The sequence below is a fragment of the Notamacropus eugenii genome, chromosome 1 (assembly GCF_028372415.1).
Source record: "Notamacropus eugenii isolate mMacEug1 chromosome 1, mMacEug1.pri_v2, whole genome shotgun sequence".
Classification (NCBI taxonomy): Eukaryota; Metazoa; Chordata; class Mammalia; order Diprotodontia; family Macropodidae; genus Notamacropus; species Notamacropus eugenii.
Window position 1 is genome coordinate 712,099,428 of NC_092872.1, and position 22,826 is coordinate 712,122,253.

Here is a 22,826-nt window from a genome sequence, read left to right on the forward strand (position 1 = left end):
ATCTTAGGGGAATGATGGAGAAATACAAAGAAGCCCAAGGGAAAGCATCCATCTGGGAAATGAAGACTGGCTTGGACCCCCCTTCTGAAACAGAAGTTTTGAAGTTCATGGCTCTGCCCTCTCCTGATGAAGTATGAATTCCAAGGAGGATTGGATCTTACATGCTGATGACAGTCTCCAATGATGAAGACCCTGGGGGTGGGAGGGAGACGTTCAAAAGGAGCTCAGCTGGGTAGAGAAATGAGTGCTTGAATTCCTTGGGATTAGCTAAAATAGAAATCCATCAGATGGTGAGCTTCCTCCTCCAGTGGTCACATGTCTGATGAGCTCAGCATAACCCCAACCCTCCATGGAGCAGCCTTGTGGTTTATTGGAGTTTCCACCCTAGAGACCAGTGTCCCACAACTTCTACTTTCCTCTAATGGGTCTACTCCTGTGGTCTCTATTGCTTAACTAAAGTTGTATTTTAAAAAAAGTGAATTTGATGGAATTGTCATGCTGTTTGCACTAGGCATACTTTCTGTTCCTTGCCCCAGGTTCCAAAATTGTTACCTGTAGCTCAATTAAAGTTCCTACCACAGATATGATCAGTGACTCCCAGGACAGACCTAAGGCAGGGCTTTGATCCATTCTAGGCATCAGGTTTTCTTAGTAATTTCATCATCATACCTAGTATTTTTGAAGTAACCTTATCCCAAACTACAAGAGAGCTCTTCATTTTTCCTCCTCATCCATGGGCTTACTCTCCTAGTGGTCACATCTGAGAGGAGCTCTTCTGTGACCTGACCCCGAGCAGAGCCTTGTAGTTTCTTGAGGTCTCTACCCCACAGAGACCAATGTCTCAGGGTCCCTATCTCCTTCTCAATGGGTCCAGTTCTGTGTTCTTTCTCTTTTATCAAACAGAAACTAGGTAGTAATATGAACAGTAGAGGACTTGGAGTGAGGAAGCATTGAGGTGGAATTCTGCCTAAACCTTTATTAGCTTGGGCAAGTTACTTGTAACCTCTCACCTGTAAAAGAGAAAGAATAAACAGCATCTGCCTTACAGGGTTGCTAGTGAGGATCCAATGGGGTAACATGTAAAATGCCTTTCAAACCTTAAAACACTTCAAAAATGCAATCTATTAAGTGATTATGATTTAGTAACTTATGAAGTATGCCAGATAGATATTGCCACTCTGCATCTTTGGGTATCTTTGTCTTCTGCTTCATTTCCATCCTCTTCCACTTAGTCTGGCCTGGACTCCAAGGAAAGGAGAGAAAGGCGTGAGTCAGAGGAGGATGTGCTGTTCACCATGACTTCTTCCTGTCTTTTATTTTTTAATTAATTAATTAATTTTTTTGTTTTCAACATTCACTTTTATAAGATTTTGAGTTCGAAATTTTCCCCTCTCCCCTTCTACCTCCCCAAGATGGCATTGTAATCGGATATAGGCTATACATGTACAATCGTATTAAACAGATTTTCATATTACCCATGTTATGAAAGAAGAATCAGAACAAAAGAGGGAAAGCAAGAGGAAGAAAAAACAAAACAAAACAAAACAAAACAAAAAAAGAGAAAATAGTATGCTTCAATCTGCATTCAGACTCTATAGGTCTTTCTCAGGATGTGGATAGCATTTTCCATCATTCTTCCTATCTTTTGATAACCTATTCATTACTTGCCTTGGCCAGACATGTTCCTTCTTTGGGTCGCTCTCTGGGGAATACTTTCAGACTTTCTGTAGAACCATGCTTAACCTAATGTATGCCCACTTACTGCTAAAACCAGCATACCCTATAGTAAGATGAAACCTTCTTTCCCTGTTCCATCTCCTCTTATTTACTTGGAAAGTGAAAAAATTCATCTGATTCCAAAATTTGCAGACTGAGTCCAAGATAGAGCAAATTTTTTGAATTATGCCACAGGTAAAATTTTGATATAATTGAAATCAGCAGCATCCTGTCATTCTATCTAAATCACAGACTCACAGAATTTAAGTGTTGGAGGAGATGTTGGTGGCCATCCACTCCAACTGACACATGAAAGGAATTCCTACTGTAATAAGACTGACAAGTGGTCAGTCTTAAAGACCTTGCTTAAAGACCTCCAAGGAGGGGCAACTCACTACCTCTCCATGCAGCCTATTTCCATTTTGGAGAGCTCATCTATTTAGGAAGCTTGTCCTGACCACAATGAATTTGACCACTTTCCTCCATCACTCCTGTTTCTACCCTCTGGGGCCGATGGAACAAATCTAAACCCTATTCCGTATGATAATCTTTTAAACATTTGAAGACAGATGTTGTATTCCCCACTGTCTTCTTTTCTCCATGTTAACATGCCAAATTCCTTTAACTCATCATCATGTAAAATGGACTGATGCTCCTTTAGCATCCTGGTTGCCCTCCCCTCCCCCCAGCTTAACAGTATCTTTCACAAATTATGGTGGCCAAAAATGAATAAAATAATCCAGATTTGGTCTCACAGGGGCAGAGTAGAGTGAGATGATCACTTCTCTATCCCAGGAAGGTTGGTCCCTTTTACTGTAGTTCAAGATTACATTAGTTTTTTTGGTGTCCACATCAGCAGACTCATATTGCTCTTGCACTCCACTAAAATCTCCAGTTTTTTCTGAGCATTGGCTGCTTAACCATGCTTATCTTGTTGTAGACTTCTGAAACTGACTTTTTGTAATCAACTCTAAGACCATATATTGATCTCTATTGAATTTATCCCAGATTTAATGTAATGTTTGAGCTTGTCAAGATCCTTTTGTATCCTGAAAATATTATCCAGTATATCATCAGCTTTATGACATCTGTAACTTTAATGAGCATGCCATCTTTGTCATTATCCAAGTTTCTGATTAAAATGTCAAATAACAGAGGACCAAGTATAGGGTACTCTGCTATGATACTGACCTATTTACAACCATTCTTTGAGTTAGACCATCCAACCAGTTCTGAATTGATCTAATTATATTACTGTCTAATTCACTGCCTCATTATCTTCTCAACAAGAATAATATTTTTTTTTCAAAAACTCTGCCAAAATCTAAACAGACTATTTCCACAGCATTGTACCCATCTTCTGGTTTTGTAATCCTATCAGAAAAGGAAATGAGGTTGGTCTGGCATGACTTGTTCTTGAGGAACCCATGATGGATCGTTGTAATAATCACTTCCCTTTCTAAAGGTTTGCCAACCAACTCTCTAATGACCCATTCTAGAATTTTTCCAAGAATTGAACTCAAGCTTGTGGCTGATAGCTTGTGGACTCTTTTTTTTTTCCATCCCACTTTTGAAAATCAGGACACTTGCTCTTCTCCAATATTGTGGCCCCTGTCCCATTTTCATGACCTTTCCACTGTCGCTGACAGTGGCTAAACAATTTCACATTTGCCAACTCTTGTAGAACCTGAGGATGTTGTTGATCCGAGCTGAGTAACATGGACTCATCAAGGGCAACCAGGTGCTCTCTTATGATCTCTTTGCTTATCTCAGGTATCATCAACTCCCTATTAATCATTTTTGCTCTTTTTCTGTATAAAAGTCATTCTTTTTTGTAGAGAAAAGCAGAAGCAAAATATTTGAGCACCTTTATCTTCTGTGTTATGAGCTCTCACTGTTCCATCCATCCCAAGCCAAGATTCTATCCCTTCTTTAGGCCTCCTTTCTATCTCATGATACTTACAGAAAGTCTTCTACATTGTTCTTAGTTTACCTTATATCCTTATCTAATCATTATGAGTTTTAACATCGCTGACATGTCATCCTCTTATATTCTTCCTCTGTAGCTTGTCCTTCTACTTTCTATACATTTCTTTCTTTTAAATGTTTTTTACAGATTTATTTTTAAAAAATAACCATTATTTACTCCAGTATCTTTCCTTCCTTTCCGTCCTCCAAGATAGTCATATTACATAGCAAATAGTATTTTTTAAAGAAAAAAGAAAATTTAAAAAAGAAGAAAGACACCATAACTGATCAATACATCAATAGAAACTAGGTGCAGCTAGGTGGTGCAGTGAATAGGACACTGGCGGTGGAGCCAGGAAAACCTGAGTTCAAGTATGACCTCAGACATTAGCTGTGTGACTCTGGGCAAGTTACTTACCCCGAACTGCCTCAAAAAAAATTTGAAAATACGTGCAACATCCTTGTAGACCTCCTACCTCTGGGAAACTGTGGAGTAGAAGTATCTTCTCCTATCTCTTCTTTTGAGCCATGTTTGTTCTTTATAATTTTGCAACATTTACTTCTGATTTTTGTTAGTGGTTATTCTTTCCATTTATATTGTTGTAGTGGGTGGTGCAGCAGATAAAGCACCACTGCAGGAGTCAAGAGTCAGACACTTGACACTCATTAGCTGTGTGACCTCGGGCAAGTCACTTAACCCCAACTGCTTCATGCTGGATCATCTCCAGTCATCCTGATGAATATCTGGTCACTGGATTCAGATGGCTCTGGAGGAGAAGTGAGGCTGGTGACCTGCACAGCCTTCACTCACTCAAAACAAAGTCAAGTGCAAGTCATATCATTATTTCTCTGACTGCATGATCTTCTTCAGTAAGGAAGGACGAACGCACACACATTATTGTAGTGATTGTACATATTGATTTCTTGGTTCTGCTTACTTCACTCTATATGATTACGTATGAATCTTTTCAAGCTTCTCTGTATTTGTTGTTTCTTATAGTAATATTCCACTGCATTAATGGACCACAGTTAGTTTAGCCATTCCCCAATTGATGGCCATCTACTTTGTTTCCAATTCTTTGCCATCACAAAACATGCTGCCATAAATGTTTTGGTGTACATGGAGAGTTTCTTCTTATGAATGGTCAAGGGATACCAGCTTTTGCCATGTCTTGGGATAATGAAATCTTGGGGTCAAAGGGTATGTACAGTTTAGTAATTTTATTTGCATAATTCTAAAGTGCTTTCTAAAGTGGTTGTACAGATTCACAGTTGTACCAACAAGGAACTAGTGTGCCTATCTTCCCATAAGCTTTCCAAGATTGATTATTTTGCCATTTTACAATTTGTAGGGTGTGAGGTGAAACCTCAGGATTGTTCTGATTGGCATTTATTTTGTTATTAGTACTGTGGAGGATTCTTTCGTATGATTGTTAATAATTTGTAATTCTTCTTCTGAGAACTATTTGTTCCTACTCTTTAGCCAGTTTTCTATTGGAAAATGGCATGTGTGTGTATGTATATACACATATATAACATGTATATTATATACATATAATATGCATGTGTTGTATACCAAACTTAACACAGAAATTTGGCACAAAGATATTTTTTTTTTGCTCCTTTGACTATTTCCCTTCTTATCCTAAGTGCATTATTTTTGTCTGTGCAGGAGCAAGTCAGTTTCTTGTAATCAAGGTTATCTATTTCATCTTCTGTTGTTGCCTCTATTATTCATTCGGTTAAGAACAAATTTCCAACCTATAACTGTGGCATGGTAGATATATGATCTACTTCTCTTTTAATTTTTATAGCATAATCTTTAATATTAAATCACTTATCTTTTTAGAATGTATTGTGGAATACGATGTAAGGTGATGATCTAAGTCTAATTTCTGCCAGGCTGCTTTCCAGTTTTCCTAGCAGATTTTTTTTTTATCAACTATGAAGTTTATTGCTAAGTTATTTATTTTTCTGGTTTATCAAACATAGGGTTATTGAGTTGCATTGTTTCTGATTCTCTCTCAGCTTGTCTATTCCAGTGATCTACCTCTCTGTTCTTTAACCAATACCAAATGGCTTTGATGATCTCTGTTTTAAAATATAGTTTGAGATATGAAAATACTATTTTCCTTTTATCTCTACCTCTTTGCATTATCTTCTTTGATATCCAAATTTTTAAAAATTAATTTTGTAATAATTTTATCAAGTTCTACAAAGTACCTTCTGATAATTTGATTAGGATAGCACTATAATGTAGTGTATGTTTTGTAGTATTATCATCTTAATTATATTGGCACAGCCCAACCATGAACAATGAATATTCCTCCAGTTATTTAAATTGTTCTTTATTTCTCTAAGGAGTATTTTGTAATTGAATCTATACAAGTATTTTGTATGCTTTGGTAAACTGATCACTAGACATTTTGGGCATTTTGTAGTTACTGGGACGAAATCCTTTTATATTATTGCATTTTGTATTTTGTTATTAATATTCTGTACATTTCTTTTAAAAAAATCTGAGTTGGTTAGTGAGTTCCCTATGCTTTCACATCCATAGCTACAGGTAAATCCCATCTTTCTTCTTCATTGTAATTGTTTACCTTTGTGGCTTAAGAATTTAATTCTAGAACATCTCTCATTCTTCTTGGACTGACTTTCCCTAAAAAGTGTTAGTCCTTGGAATCCTACCTTTCTTCCCTCTGAACCCTTTGGAATCTACTTTTTCTAAAATCTAGGGCATATGTCAGAAGATATCTAAATTCCTTTCCTTCCTCCATCACAAACTCTAGAATAGAATGGTCACTTACCCTCAGCATTTTCCTAATTTCCTCCCCAGCAACCAGTTCCTTCTGAGAATCAGATCCAGAATAAACTGTCCCCTTGTTGGTTCCTCTGCTTTTTGAAAGATGGGCAAATCAGGAAGTAATTAGATAGTTTGCTTCTGCCAGAGAGAGACTTTCAACAGATATCAGAACAATTGAAATCACCCATCACTACTATATCATGCTTCTGTATCAGGTATGTGATCTGTTTCCTGAAACCCACATATGTTTCCTCTTTCTGCTGAGGTAGTCTATAGTCTACTCCAATGACAAAATCACTTCTGTTTCTTCCCTAATTAACCTTCACCCAAATTCTCTCTGTCATGCTTCCCCTCTCTTTGGTTCCTGGATTTTCTCACATGAGTATCCTTTTTTAATATTCAGTGCCACTCCACCCCAAACCCTTCCTCTTTTTTTTTTTAAATTCTGAACTTACCCAACATCAAATAAAATTAGAAATTTCAAATACAAAGTAGAATAGAAAAAGAAGACTGTACATTAAGCTATAAATTTGCATTAAATAAAATCTTTTATTTTTTTTAAAAAAGCTATCATCTGTGTTTCCTGCTGACTTTATACTAGTTTTTAAAGTCCTTTATGACTTGGGCCCTCTTACCTTTCCAGTCTTTCTATAACTTGCCATCTCCACAAAAGGATAATCCAGTGACTCTAGTCACTTAGCTACTCCTTACACAAGACCTTCCATCTCCCAACTCTGTGCATTTTTATTGGCTTTCTGGAATGCCTGGAATTCTCTCTGTGGCTTCCCTGGCTTCCTTAAAGTCTCAGCTAAACTCTCACCTTCTGTAAGAAGCATTTCCCAGTACTCAACATTAGTGCCTTTTCCTCCAGGACCATCTCCAGTTTATCCTGTATAGATCTTGTATATGTATCTGATATATAACTTGTGCGTATATATCTATATCTTGCATATATCTTGTATGTGAATGTATGTATATGCATGGGTATATACATGTATGTATAGATATGAGTGTGCATATGTGTATATATGTGCATATATATGTGTATATATATATAATATATATATATATATATGTATTCCTTCTATATCTTGCATCTATCACCTCACTGTCAGAAGGTGGGTAGTATGTATTTTATGAACAATCCTTTGGAACTGTGTTTGGTAATTGCATTGATCACTATTGTTATTGTATAAATTGTTCTTCTGGTTCTGATCCCCTTTACTCTGCATCAGTCCATATGAGTCTCCCCAGGTTTCTCTGAAATTTTTCCTATCATCATTTAAAAAAATATTATAGTAGTATTCTATCACATTAATATACTATAACTTGGTTAGCCATTCCCCAATTGATGGGCATTCACTCAGTTTCTAATTCTATGCCATGGCAAACACAGCTGGCAGAAATATTTCTGTATACATCCTACTACTTTTACCTTTCCTATTTCTTTTGATAGAGGCATTGTTGTCCTAAAATAAGAAGAAAAGCAGAAAACTGGGGTGGGGGGAGGAATCCTTGCTTCAAGTTTCTCTGATAAAGGTCTCATTTCTAAGATCTGAATCAAATTCACAAGAATCAAAGCTATCCTCCATTTTATAAATAGTCAAAGGATATGAAAAGGCAGTTTTCAGAAGAAGAAATCAAAGCTATCAATTGCCATATGAAAAATGGTCCAAATTACTAATATTCAGGGAAATGCAAATTAGAACAACTGCAATACCACCTCATCACTATCAAATTGGCTAAGATGACAAAAATGGAAAATGACAAAATTCTGTAGAGGATGTGGGAAAACAGGTATACTGATTGATTGATGGTGGAACTGTGAACTGGTCCTGCCAGTTCTGAAAAGCAATTTAGAACTCTACCTCAAAAAACTGTGCATACCCTTTCACCCAACAATACTGCTACTAAGATTTATGCTCCAAAAAGATCAAGGAAAGAATAAAAGGACCCACATGTACAAAAATATTTATAGCAGCTCTTTTTTGTGGTAGCAAAGAATTGGAGAATGAGGGGACATTATTAATTGGAGAATGCCTGAAAAAGTTATGATATACGAATGTGATGGAATGCTATCGTGCTATAAGAAATGATGAGCAGGATGGTTTCAGAAAAACCTGTACAGGCATGTATGAACTGATACAAAGTGAAGCAAGCAGAACCATGAGAACATTTTATACCCTAACAGTAATATTGGAAAGATAAACAACTTGGAAACATTTAGTAATTCTAATCAATACAATGACTTACCACAGTTCCAAAGAATTCATGATGAAACATGCTATCTAGCTCCAGATAGAGAGGACTCTGAGTGCAAGTTGAAGCATACTTTCTCCCTTCCTTCCTTCCTTCCTTCCTTCCTTCCTTCCTTCCTTCCTTCCTTCCTTCCTTCCTTCCTTCCTTCCTTCCTTCCTCCTTCCCTCCCTTCCTTTCTTTCTTCCTTCTTTCCTTCCTTCCTTTTTTTGCATAACTACACATATCTGTAATGGGTTTTGTTTTTCTTGCTTTTCAACGAGTGGGGGAGGGGGAGGGAGAGAATTAGGAACTGAAAATAAAATAAAATAAAATTTTGAAAAAGAATGAAAGAAAAAAGCTATTGTTGTCCAAAGCCATGGTCTTCCTGGCTTTCATCCCACCCATTTTCAGTGACCCCTGTGAAGTTAGAATTGCTTCTTTGTTTAGGATCTCTAACTCCTCTTATGACATATTCTATTTCTTGTTGTTGTTTTGTCCTTTGGACCAATGGCATCACAGGGTTATATCTTGATTCATGGGCAATTTGGATTTAAGTGAGGCAGAGATGACCAAAATCATCCAACATCACTCTTTCTTCATCAAAGTCCAGTGGCAGGACAAAAGTCAAGGTGACTGGCGATGGCCTTGGATGAAGTGGATGACCTTGGCATCTTGGATGACCTTGGCATTTTCTATGCCTGACCAAGCTCTAAGCTCTTCACTGGACCTGTTTCAGCCACATATTTCTTAAGGTCCTAATTAATCCCATCTAATAAGTTAGCTGACATTAGCTTGAGTATTACGCCAGTCAAAATTTTTTTTCATTTTACTAACCTATTGAAAGTTGATAAGCTTTTAAGACCCTATATGAAAGATTTTTAAGGGAATTCTAGGTATGTCCAAATGGCTATGGGGGAGGTACCCTTTTTGCTCAGAAAGTTGGCCCTGGTGATCTCTTTTGAGAAGCTGATATGAAGGTGTATAAGCATGTCGGTGTGAACTTATGCCCATAGCAGGCATGAAGCAGCAAAATAAATTATTCATGGTAGTGGCATTGAACTAATGATGAGGAGATTCACTTTAATTCAATTCAATACATGCTCATTAAGTGACAAATACATATTGTGCTAAGAACTGAGGATACAAAGAAAAAAATGGAAGCATCCTTGCCATTAAAAGATTTTACATTTTATTTGAGGGATTATAGATCATCTAGTTTTAAGCCAGAAGAAACTTTGGAAGTCTTCAAGTTCAGCCTTTTTGTTTCTGAGATGAGACAACTAAGGCTCAGAGAGGAGAAATGGCCTGCCCAAGTACACTTAAGGACTGAATTTCAATCCAGGCCCTTTAATTCCAAATCCATTGGTAGCTTCATATTGCCATTTGTTGCTGGGAATTGAATGTTATTCAAATTCCCTGTCCTCAGGCTGGAGCTACAGCAGATTATTGGATTTATAGGGGACAGGAAGACAAAGTATCCTTGGAAAAGGATGTGGTTCCTTCCACAGAACCAAATGAACCCCACTGGGAATGTAGCCTATGACCCTGGCAGTGCAGAGGTCATCACAAATAACTCTTTTCTCACTTATCTTCTGAGGGGCTGGTCTATAGAGTGTCTATAGAGTCTATAGAGGTGTCTATAGAGGACAGAAACACTTAACCTGGAATGGAAGCTATCTACCAATAATATTACTGATTTCCATGAGAATTTCAGTGGTTTTATTATCAAGATTTGATAACTTTCAGATTTTAAATATCTCATGCCTTCACTGAAGACATTTCCTACAATGCATACTGGCATGGAGTTGGCCTAGGGTTCTCAAAGGCTAAGCAAATACAGCACAAGCTCTGAAAGGGCCCTGACTATGGACCTGGTAATATTAAATCAATCAATAAACATTTATAAAGTGTTCACTATGTACCAAACAATTTACTAAGGACAAACTGTCCCTGCCCCGCTGGGAACTCGCATTGTTTCTTAATTTTAAAAAAAATTTATTAAATTATTTCATTTGTTTTCAGTGTTCTACAATCACTTCCATATATCTTAGATGTTTTTCCTTTCCCTCCCCCTCTTTCCCCATTCCCCCCCTGAGACGGCATACAGTTTTATTTGGTTCTATACATATATTCCTATTAAATACATTTTCACCTTAGTGATGTTGCATAGAAGAATTAAAATCAATGGTAAAAACCATAAAACAAAACAAAACATAATACAAAAGAAAATGGTCTGCTTCAATCTGTGATCCAATTCCATAGTTCTTTCTCTGGATGTGGAAGGCATTTTGCCTCAAGAGTCCATTGGGAATTATTTAAGTACTTGCATTGCAATGAAGGACTAAGTCTACCAGAAAAATTCCTCACACCCTGTGGTTGTTGCTGTGTACAAGATTCTCCTGATTCTGCTCCTTTCACTCAGCACCAGATCATTAAGTCTTTCCAGGCTTCTTTGAAGTCTTCCTGTTCATCATTTCTCATAGCACAATAGTATTCCATTACCACAACTTGTTCAGCCATTCCCCAATTAATGGGCATTCCTCTAATTTCCAGTTTTTGGCCACCACAAAGAGAGTTGCAATAAATATTTTTGTACATGTGGGACCCTTTTCCATTTGTATGATCTCTTTGGGATGCAGTCCCAGAAGCAATATTTCTGGGTCAAAGGGTATGCACATTTTTGTAGCCCTTTGGGCATAGTTCCAAATTGCTTTCCAGAATGGTTGGATCAGCTCATAGCTCCACCAACAATGAATTAGTGTTCCAACTCTCCCACATCTTCTCCAACATTTATCGTCTTCCTGTTTTGTCATGTTAGCCAATCTGATAGGTGTGATGTGGTACCTCAGAGTTGTTTTGATTTGCATCCCTCTAATCAATAGTGATTTAGAGCATTTTTTATATGACTATGGATAGCTTTAATTTCTTCCTCTGAAAACTTGTTGTTCATATCCTTTGACCATTTATCAATTGGGGAATGACTTGTATTCTTGTACATTTGACTCAGTTCTCTATCTATTTTAGAAATGATACCTTTATCACAGACACTAGTTGCAAAAATTCTTTCCCAGTTTTCTGCTTCCCTCCTAATCTTGGTTGCATTAGGTTTGCTTGTGCAAAAATTTTTCAATTTAATGTAATCAAAATTATCCATTTTGCACTTCATAAGGTTCTGTATCTCTTGTTAGGTCAAAAATTTCTCCATTCTCCATAAACCTGACAAATACACTATTCCTTGCTCCCCTAATTTGTTTATACTATCAATCTTTATATTTAGATCATATATCTATTTGGACTTTTTTCTTGTGTATGGTGTCAGGCATTGGTCTATGCCCAGGAAACTTGAATTCTTATAGCTAAAATAATACTTAAGGTTTTACAAAGTACTTTTTACCAATAGTATGTAATTTTAACCTCATCACAATCTTGTTATGGAGATGCTCCATTTTACAGATGAAGAAACAGAGGCAGAGATTAACTGACTTGCCAAGGGTCACACAGCTAGTAGGTGTTTGAGTTCAGATTTCAGCTCAGGTCTCCTTAACTCCAGGACCAACATTCTTTCTACTGCACCACCTGGTTGCCTCTGGACACCAGAGGAAATAATAGGTAAATAAATAGATATACGCAAAATACATACATAGCATGATGGTAATCTCTAGCCAATGAGAAACTATGACTCTCATCCAAGGACCAGCCTAGATGAGAATCTCATGCTCTGGTTGGGCACAGAGTGAGGAAGTCTGAAATCACAGCAATTCTTAAAGGCTTTCTTCGAAGACACACACACAGAGATATTGAGATTTGCATACATGAAGGCAGCACTCACTGTGACTAGTAACCTTATGTTTCATTTGCAAACTGTTTTTAAAGAGGTAGCAAGGTGGGGGGTGGTTAAGTGGTTCCATGATGGACATGGAAACAGCAAGATCTGAGTTGAGATGCTAGTTGTGTGCCTCTAGGTGAGTCATTTAACCTCTATTAGCCTCAGTTACTTCATTTGCAAAATGGGGGTAATAATGGCACTTACCTTAAAGGGCTATTTTAAGGATTACGTGTGTAAATATACACACACATACAGGACTTTGAAAACCTTAAAGTGTTACGTAAATGCTAACTTTTATTATGGAATGGAGAGCCTAATTAGGATTTAAATGGAACAATAGTGGACATGTTTAATTAATACTTGTCTTTTGGTCACTCAGCATCTTACCAGGGATTGAGAAGTAATAGAACAGAAAATAAAGAATTCCTTAAACTAGTGCGAAATAGTTCAATTTACCTTCATGCTTCTAGGTAGGAAGATCCTTGTAAGCAGTGTAGATTAAAACCAACACATTGTGAATTTCATATGGGTGCACAAACTCTTAAGAAATTATGATACAATACTATTAACTTGAAGACAGATCTGTTCTTTTCTTTATTCTTTCAGGCAGCGTGGGGAGTGGAAAGAAAGCCTGATGATGAGTCAGAGGACTTGAGTTCAAATTCCAGCTCTGTTATTTACTACCCATGCGACCTTTCTCAGCCTGTTTCCTCATCTGTAAAGTGACAGAATTAGATTCTATGACCTCAAAGGTGCCTTTTAGCTCTAAATTCTAGGATCTGATAAAAATGAAAGAAGAGAATTCGTTATTCTTTTCACACTGCTAGACGATCATAGGTGTTTTTCTTTTGTGCCTCTTATTTTTTAAAATTAGATTGACTTTCAAACTAATTACATTTGACTAAATGAACTTCAACATATAAAGAGTTCCTAACTTATCAGTTATTCCCTCTTTCCCCCAAATCCTGCTATTTTGAGATATTGTTAAACAGTAGTCCCTCTTATTCAGTGTCTGATCTATGACTGCTGTGTTGGAATGGAAGTTCCTCTGATTTTATTAAGAAGGTGCCTTAGGTCTGAAACTTCTGTCAGGAGCATTGCTTTCAGGGTCAAAGACAGAAGAAAGGAGGAGTGCTAACTTTTTTGGGGCAGAGAATTGGGCAAAAGAGAGAACAGGGAGGAGGGCTCATGATCAGTTATAAGATTAGAGACTGGTCTCCCATCAACATACAGCTTCCTCTTTGCTTAGGGGATGAGACAGCTCAGCTGTTTCATTTTGGTGCTCAAATCTGTCAGATGCCCTTAATAAGATATATCCTATTTCAGGTAGATCATGATAATCTATAGGTGCCAACTCCAGCCCAGGTTCCCAGTACGTATGGTAGATACTGGTGGAAGTTGCTAGGTGATGGTTTCAGATTCTTGGGTCACTAAAGCGAGATACCTTCACTGGATATCAGATTTCTTAGAAATGAAAGTAAGATGGAATCTGGTTTGGAAAAATTGAGAGAGAAGACTTGGAGAAAGAGATGTAGAAATGAAGCACATTCTGTTAACTTGGCCAAAGAAAATTCTGTGCTGAAATTCCTAAGCATGGAAAAAGGATAAGATTGTGCAGGATAAACCTTTCTTCATATCTAGTAGCTACAGGTTTTTAGTGGGGGTGGGAAAGGTGGGGAGGGAATGTTTTGAGGTACATACAGTAATTTAGATACCCTCAGAAGCAGTTAAAACTTTCAGCAGAACATCATTGATAAAGTATTGGAAATCCTACAACTTACACCCTCCCAAATTTAGAGCATCCACTGGGGGTATTATTCCCTCAGATAGAAATTTTATAACCTTATTGATGTCTTAGGTCAGATTTCTACAACACTAAGTCCTGGAAACCCATGGTACCCCTGAAATGATTTCTAAGGGCACTAGTGATTGCACATCATTGCTCATAAAGTCCTGGGCAAAATTTCAGGGTAGGTGAAGATTGTCTTCAGAATCTTCTTACCTCCTTTTCTTTTACTCACTCTTATCTTCTAGGCAGCTGGGTGGCTCAGTGGATAGAGCACTGGGATTGGTATGAGGAAGACTTGAGTTCAAGTTTGGCTTCAGACACTGTCTGTGTGACCCTGGGCAAGTCACTTGACCTCTTTTTGCCTTAATCCACTAGAGAAGGAAAAGGCAAATCACTTCAGGTACCTTTTCCAAGAAACTTCATGGACAGTATGCTCTGCTGGTTCATGAAGAGTAGGGCATGACCGAATTGACTGAACAACAAAATCTTGTAGTAAACAGGGATTCAAAGTCTTCTTGTTGCCCTGACTGCTGTTCAGATTCCCCTCACTGTAACATATATTCTAATCTTGTCTGTGTTCTAAAATTGCCCCTCCCCACTCCAAGCAAACACTTATGTTCCTTCAGCTAGGCATTAGGAGAAACACAATCCAATTAGCTAATTAAAGTGAATCTTCCCCTGAAGGCTCCATCCCCAGCAATTCAAATTCTTTTGCCATTTAGCATTCGTGATATCCACTTACCACTTAATAAATGCTTGTTGACTGACTGACTGACATTGCTAATGAACAAGTTATCCAATAAAATCTGATGGCAACTGGCATAAGTATTGGATAATGTGTTAGACTGAGAAGCAGGAAAACCTAGGCTCTTATCCTGCTTCTGGCCTTGGACGCTTACTTGCTTTATGACTTTGAGTAAATGCTTTAATCTTTTCAAGTCACAGGTAACTTCCTAAAAGTAATCTCACCTTCCTTTTTTAATTTCTTATATATTTTATTTTTACTTACCATTCCCCCCAACCTCCACTCTCAGAATGAAAGCTCTTTGAAGTCAGGGAATTAAAAAATAAATTTGTTTTGGTCTTTGCACCCCAGAGTTTAGCACCATACCTAGCAGGTAGTAGACAATTAATGTTTGGTGAATGAATGAATAAATGAATCTACTTCAGATTTGTCACTGGGAATGCCCAACCTGAGGGGATCACAGATCCTTGACATTTTGGCTATTTCTACAATGATTGGTTTAGGCAGTTTCACCAACATTTAAAAAAATTTGACTATTATTAAAATGTAAGGGTAGCCATGGGCTCATTATCTTAGAAGCTGGGGGTGCTATTAGAGAAATGAGTGGCTAGCAATTTGTGAATGCATATATTCTAATAACAGGGTCCAGAGGCCAAGCCAGTCACAGGAGGTATGACTGGGTTTGATAAGTTTGTGCTGACGGATTTACCATTTGTGCCAGAGAGACAAGCACCAACAAAACCCATTTACTGACAACAGTTATAGTGATGTGGACTTTCAGATGCTGAAGGAGAAGGTCCTAGGGTCTGAATTTTATCAACCAATCTACTAGCATCCATTTAGTGTTCATTATATACCAGGAAGTCCATTGGGGTTTCCCTATACAGGTTTTGGGGAAACTAGGTGAGGTGGTGCTGTGGATTTAGTGCAAGGCCTGAGTCAGAAAGACTCCTCTTCCCAAGTTCAAATCCAGCCTCAGACACTTACCAGTCAGGTGGCCCTGAGCAAGTCACTTACCCATTTGTCTCAGTTTTCTGATCTGTAAAATGAGCTGGAAAAAGAAATGCAAATGACTCCAGTATCTTTGACAAGAAAATCCGGAATGGGATCAATGAAGAGTCAGACATGATTTGAACGACTTGGGAGGTACTGGGACAGAAGACAAAACAAAACCATCACTGCCCTCAGAGAGCCTCCTTTAGAGGATTGTGACTTAATAGTTTGACAGTTGGGCTAGGAACCAGAAGTCCTCCGTCTGCTAATAGCTTTGTAGCTGTGTGACCCAGAGGGAATCCTCTGTGTTCCTGTTTCCTTATTTGTAAAATGAAGGGGTTGGACTAGACCTCCAAGGTCCTTTCCAGGTTATTATGCTTACAATGAAGTTTTTCATAGCAACCCATTTATTGTATTATGCCTATTTTTACTCTGGCATATTTTTCTTATTTGATGGATCTTAATCTCTATAGGTTTCTTTGCTGCAGTTAGCTAACTTGTAGACATCCAATAAGAACAGAAAAAGGGAAGGCTCAAGAAACAACACGACCAAATTTTAAGAAGTGAATGCAATGTTCTGTCTTGCATAGTTTTATTTCCTACTTTACGTGTACTGATGACATCCATATTTATGTCCAAAATGGTTCCCATTAATTTCTTTTAAAAACTGGTTTGATTTCAAAAGGTTTTTTTTTTTAGGATGGTTCTCTAGTGAGACATAAGATAATAGAGAATACACAAAGCGGAACCCTAAAAGCCCCAACTTTTGCCCAGTAAAACTTCTTAATTACACCTGCATTTGTAGTTCAGTTCAGAGGTCATTTTCAAGCTGAACTTTGTGAGGCACAGAAGAAAGGAAATCTGAATATTTAATTGTAAAACAGTGATTCAGAAGTCTTGGGGGAGGGGAATCTGCGAGCTTGAGGTCACATGTGGCCCTCTAGGTCCTCAAGCGTGACCCTTTGAATCAAAATTCCACAGAACAAAGCCCCAGTGGACTTCTAGGTCCTTAAGTCTGGCCCTTTGACCAGCCAGATGTGGCCTCAAGGCTGCAGGTTCCCCACCCCTCTTAGACAGATTCTGACTGGCTCCCATACTCTGGATCTCAGTTTTATTCTTCTGTATTGAAGAAATAATCACACACACACACACACACACACACACACACACACACACACACATACTGTCTCTCTCTCTCTCTCAGCTCTTTTTCTCCTTCTGTACCTCTCTTTCTCTCTGTTCTTGCTCTCTTTCCATGACTCCCTCTCTCCGTTTGTCCTCTCTTTTCTCCCTCCCCCCTCTATCCTTCCATCTCTCTCTCTCTCTTTTTGTCTGTCTCTCTTCCTCCCTTCAAAACTGGACCTGTAATATCACTGACATAGGGAGCTTCTGGTGAGAAATTCACCATCTTTGACAGTTGCCTGGGGCACTGAGAGGTTAAATTCTTTTCCTAGAACCATAGAGCTGGTATGTCAGAAACAGGATTTGAATCCAGGCTTTTTTCCTCTGAATGCCATAGCCAAGCTGCTTCTCATTCTAGGTTCTCCCTAGAGAGTCTTTCATAATTTAACTGGCTCTAGTCCATGACATCTTGTGAAACTTTTATACAGAAGGTGTGTTTGTCCTTCGTTGCTGAAGAAGACAATGCCATCAGAGAAATAATGACACGACTTGCACTTGACTTCTTTTTGAGTGAGGGAGGGCTGTGCAGGTCACCAGCCTCACTTCTCTAGAGCCATCTGAATCTTGTGACCAGATATTCATCAGGATGACTGGGGATGACCCAGGATGAGGCAGTTGGGGTTAAGTGACTTGCCCAAGGTCACACAGCTAGTGAGTGTCAAGTGTCTGAAGTGACATTTGAACTCAGGTCGTCCTGACTCCTGCACTGGTGCTCTAGCCACTGCATCACCTAGCTGCCCCTTATACAGAAGGTATTAACATAACAAACAAATGTCTCAGCACTAAGGATAGCTGTAATTCCCCAAAGGACTTTTCTTTAAAGTTAATGACATGAGCTGTGAAGTGTCTTAAATGGAAGTCTGACCGTCCCTTTCAAATCTTCCTGACTCTGGGAAGGACTTTGGAAGAACCTCAGACTCTCTGGTCTTTTATCTTTACATCACAGTTACATTTTAGGAGACTTCAATAATGCTTCTAAGAGAACTGTTAGGGTTTTAGTTTCCATGGAGGGTCTGTTCTCTTCAGAATTCAGGATTAAAATGGGAAACCCTTTCTACCAGGCTGTGGTAAGTTATGATTCATGATTCTTCTACAAAAGAATCGTAAAAAATCCTTACTCTGAGTACGTTATGTAAACAATGGAGAGGCAACAATTTTCTTTGTATTATAGATTTATTTGTAGGTTTGAGTGTCTCAAATTGTGACAAAATAAGTGAGAGGAGGCTCCTGCTTTGTTCTCCTCACTGTGAAGGGTGGGTAGGACTCAGATCCCTGTCCTTCTCCCTGGGTTTCTCCTTCCTCAGTTGAGCTCCTTGGCAAACGATCTAGAAAGGGGAGAGTTCTTTGGGAAAGATACTGACTGGATTTCTATAGGGAGAGCTTTTCCCTCTCTGTCATGAGAATAATATAGCTTCAGTGGCAGATAATGATTGAGTCATTCAAGAGTCCAACCGTCATGCATCATCTCAAGTGAGTGGATTACCTGTTAGGACTGAAATTCACAATTAAATGAAAGTTCACCTACTCCAGGATTTGTTAATAATAATATGGTTATTACATATTTCTCATGTTAATGATATAATTAAATGTAGCACATACATTATAAATAATAATAAACAAAATTGTTAAAACAGTCATCCTTTATCCATTTGGCAAAATCTCCCCAAGGCTTCTTTTGAAAAAAAAAAAAACAAACCAAGAAACAACATCTTTTAGTTTTTTGCTCAGCAATTTAATTCAATAAGAATTTATTAAGTGCCTACTGTATGCCAGACTCAGTGCTAGGTGCTCAAGCTCAACATGAACCATCATCTGTCCTCAAGGAACTTACATTTATTCTGATCAATAAACATTTATTTAATGTCTACTCTGTGCCAGGCAATGTGCTAAGTGCTGGGGATACAGAGAAAGGCAAGACCCTTCTAATGTTCTCATAGGGGAGACAGTGTGTGTAAATAACTATGCTTAAATATATATACAGGTTAAATATGCATAAAAATAAAATTAAAAATACATGCAAAATTATTTCTGGGGGGAGGAGATGTTGCTCTGGAGCTGGGCTTTGAAGGAAGCTTGGTCTTCTGGGAGGCAGAGGTGAGGAGGGAGTACTTTTCAGGAATGAAAGACAGCCTAGGCAAAGGCAGGGTGCCAGGTGTCAAGGACAGCGACTGGACGTCAAGGGAGAGGGAGACAGCAAGCATGCCATTTTGGAGTTGGGGAAGGAGGGGAGTAAACCAGAGGAAACAGACTATAGTCAGAATGTGAAGGGCTTTCCAAGTCAAACAGAGTCAATAAAACACTTTTGCAAAGTAAATGCCAAGTCATTTTCGGGTGGGGTTGGTGGTATGGGGAGGGGAGAGGGAGGGTACAAGAAACTGGAACAGTCAGGGAATGCTAGGGATTCTAAGAGGAAGACATGAGGGAAGACAGGCCTGGGCAAAAGTACATACTGAAGCAGGGGATGGAATGTCATGTTTAGAGGGTGGCGAGTACTCCAATCTGGCCAGAGTGTATGCAGAGCTCGAAAAAGAGTGAGATAAGATCAGCAACTTGGAAAGGCAGGTGGCAGACCGTGGGTGAAGGGCTTTAAGAACCAAATAAAGGAGGAGTAGGCATTTTATCTATCCTAGAGGCAATAGGCGGTGCTTACATTCCAGGAGGAGGGGAACACTTGAATATCTATTTGGCAGCCAAGTAGAGGATGATTGGGTGGAGAAGGGAGGGGAGGGGAGTGAAGGGGACGGGTGGGAGAGGAAGACTAGTTAGCAAGTTAGAGGAATTGTCCTGGGGAGAGGTAATGAGGATCTGGACCAAATTCGAGTCGGTGTGAGCAAAGAATGAGAATGGGCGTCAAAGATTTTGTGGAGGTAAAATGGCTATGATGGGGTGGTGGTAGGGAGGAGGATTGCAGATAACTCTCAGGCTGGGAACCTGGGTGACCAGAATGATAGTAAGTTTTTCAGTTGCAAACCCAGCATTTATTAAGAGTTTACCACGTGCCAGAAACTATCCCAGGCTCTGGGAATACAAAGAAAGGCAAAAATACGGTCCCCGTTCTCAATCCATTCAGTCTAATGGGGGAGGACAAAAAACTAAGTCCATACAAGATATAGACTAAGTAAATGGAAGGTAATTTCTTAGGGGAGGGCTCCGGGTGGGGATGGGGGAAGGGAGACTAGAAAACACTTCCTGCAGAAGGTGAGATTTGAATTGAGCCTTGAAGGAAACCAAGGAAACTAGCAGAAATAGTAAAGTTAGGAAGAAGTGTGGGTTTTTAGGGAAAGCTAATTTCTCCTTTAAGTGGAGCTTAATTAAATCCGTAGACCATTAGTGTTTTAAATTTAAATCCAGGCCTCTAAGAAAAACTTGGGCGAACCCTCAGTAGCTCAGTACTGGAAATGACCTAATTGTTCCTTTTTGGGGCTAGCTTTAGGAGAGCTCTGTCTGCGCTGACCAGCTTTCATTCTTCTTCCAGTCTCATGACATGCGCGCTAGTCAAAGGACAAAATGAGAAAGTGGGCTGAGAAGATTGTTCATGCACAGTAGGTGGTTTAATAACAGTAACTAGCAATTTATTTAGTCCTTGGAGGCTTGCAAGGAGTTTACAAATATTTCATTTCTCAACTCGGCAATGTTTGTGCAAATAATGAACTCAGTTTGCTCCCACAAACATTAAGCTCCTACTGAATACTCAGACTACAAAACGTTTGTGAGATGTGCAGAAATCTTTTGAATACAGTCCATTTAATTTAATTAGATCCTTGTTTTTCAACCTAGTCTTTGACATCAGTCCCACGCTAGTACCTTCCCACGGTTGATTATCTCTCACTGATCATCTGTATACCTATCTATTGTTTGCACGTAGTCGTTGGCCTGTTGCCTCTTCTATTAGACCATTCTTGAGGGCAGGGAATGTCTTTTGCCTTTGTGTCCCCAGCTGGTGGCGCCGTGTCTGGCACACAGTAGGCGCTTAATAAATGCTTAACTGTGTGACTGGCACTTGTCGGGAGCACCTGCTTGAACTTGTACCTCTTATCCTGCGGCCATGCTCCACGCTCCCCTTCCCGATTCCTTTGATCCTAAGGTTCCCCCCCAGCTGAGCTCGGTCACCTTCCTCTTCCTCCTCCTCAGTGGGCTAGGACACTGACCCTTTTTACATTTAACCAGCACACGCGGACCGGTTTGTCTAATCATTTATGAAGCCCGAGACTTTGGCTCCCTCTTGGCCAGGGTGGCAGAAAACCATTCAATTCCAACCTAAGATCAGCCGACCACTCCTTAGGGTCAAATGGAAAGGAAAAACGAACGAAATTCTCCAGCCGGAGCGGGTCTGGTGAAGCTGGAATTCCCCCGCCCCTGCCCCGCCCCCGCCCCGGGTTGGAGCAGCTTTGCCCCGCCCCCTTTTCGGCCGGCCCTCCCGGTCTCTTTCCTCCTGAGTCTCTCGGTGGGCCCCGCCCCTCTCCTCGTTGCCACGCCCCCACTCCCCGCCCCCCGGAACGAATATCTGCCAGCTCCGGGCCCGGCCGGACGGTTCTGGCCGGGGCTCTCCGCAGCGGTGACTCGGCAGCGGCGTCTCTCGTCATCAGTGACAGCCCCGAGTCGTGCTTCGTTTTGCGCCTCCCGTCTAGATGCAGTCACTTCCACGGTGGCAAATAGTCCTGGGAGGGAGCGGAGTTCCGGGACGCTAGGGAAGCGGCGGGGACGCCGAAGGCTGCCTCCCGGGGCCTTGGGCACAGGCGCGGAGGGCGTCGGAGCTCTCCCGGCTGCGGCGGCAGCGGGCGAAGCTGGTGAAAGCCCCGCTGCCTGGTCCGGATCCCTCCGCCGGCTGTCGCGGTGCTGAGGCCGAGGGAGCCGCCATTTTGGATGTTCGGTTCCTGCTGCCACTGCCGCCGCCGCCCCCGGAGCTGCCGGTTTTACTCGAGGTTTCGGGCCGGTGAGTGTCCTTCGCGGCTTCCGGAGCCGCCGCCTCCCGCTCCCCGCGATGGCGGAGAGCGCTCGGCCGGACGCCCACTGTCAAGCCGGAGGTCCGAGCCCGGAGCCCGGGCCGTGGGGGGGTGGGGAGAAGGAGGAGGAGCAGGCCGGGGCCGGAGGGGCCCCCAGGCAGCCGCTCCTTCGGGGGGCCGCCCCAAGGCCTGGACTCCGGGCCTGGGGGCCCCGCGCCCGCTGTGGGGGCGCCCGCCGGCCGGCTGCGGGCCTCCGACCCCGGGACTTTTCCGGGCGGACCCTGTTCCCGGAGGGATACTCCCCAGGACCTGGGGCTTCCGCGGCCGCCCTGGGCCCCACCCCCGCGTGGCTCCTGGGAGCCACGTCTGCGCTCCCCTTGGCCGCTGCAGCCCCGAGAGGTTTCCCCGAAACTTCGGCCCCGCCAGGGTCCGCCGCCTTGTGGGCGCCCGGGAATTGAGCGCCTGCCTGGCCCTTGCAGGACCCTCCCACCTTCCTGAAACTTGACATCTGCGCCCCCCGCTCCGCCGCCCCCCACGCGCGCCCGGACCTGACCCCCGGCTTCTGCTTCGTTGTCCGAGTCTGAAACTTAGCTCGGAGCGCGGCTCCCGGGAGTCCCTGC

At 40.8% G+C, this 22,826-nt stretch overlaps 1 protein-coding gene across 2 annotated transcripts in view; it reads left to right on the forward strand.

The window, feature by feature from the left end:
• The first annotated feature begins 20,035 nt into the window (after nucleotides 1-20,035).
• AP1G1 (adaptor related protein complex 1 subunit gamma 1) overlaps nucleotides 20,036-22,826 on the forward strand; it is a 66,320-nt gene continuing 63,529 nt past the window's right edge. The window contains exon 1 of one of the 2 annotated variants that reach the window (XM_072636503.1): nucleotides 20,036-20,130. In XM_072636503.1, coding sequence (XP_072492604.1) covers nucleotides 20,101-20,130 — 30 coding nt within the window. In that variant the 5' untranslated portion in view covers nucleotides 20,036-20,100. Of the gene's footprint in view, nucleotides 20,131-22,059; nucleotides 22,197-22,826 lie in introns of those variants that run through there. The other variant, XM_072636504.1, reaches the window with a different exon arrangement.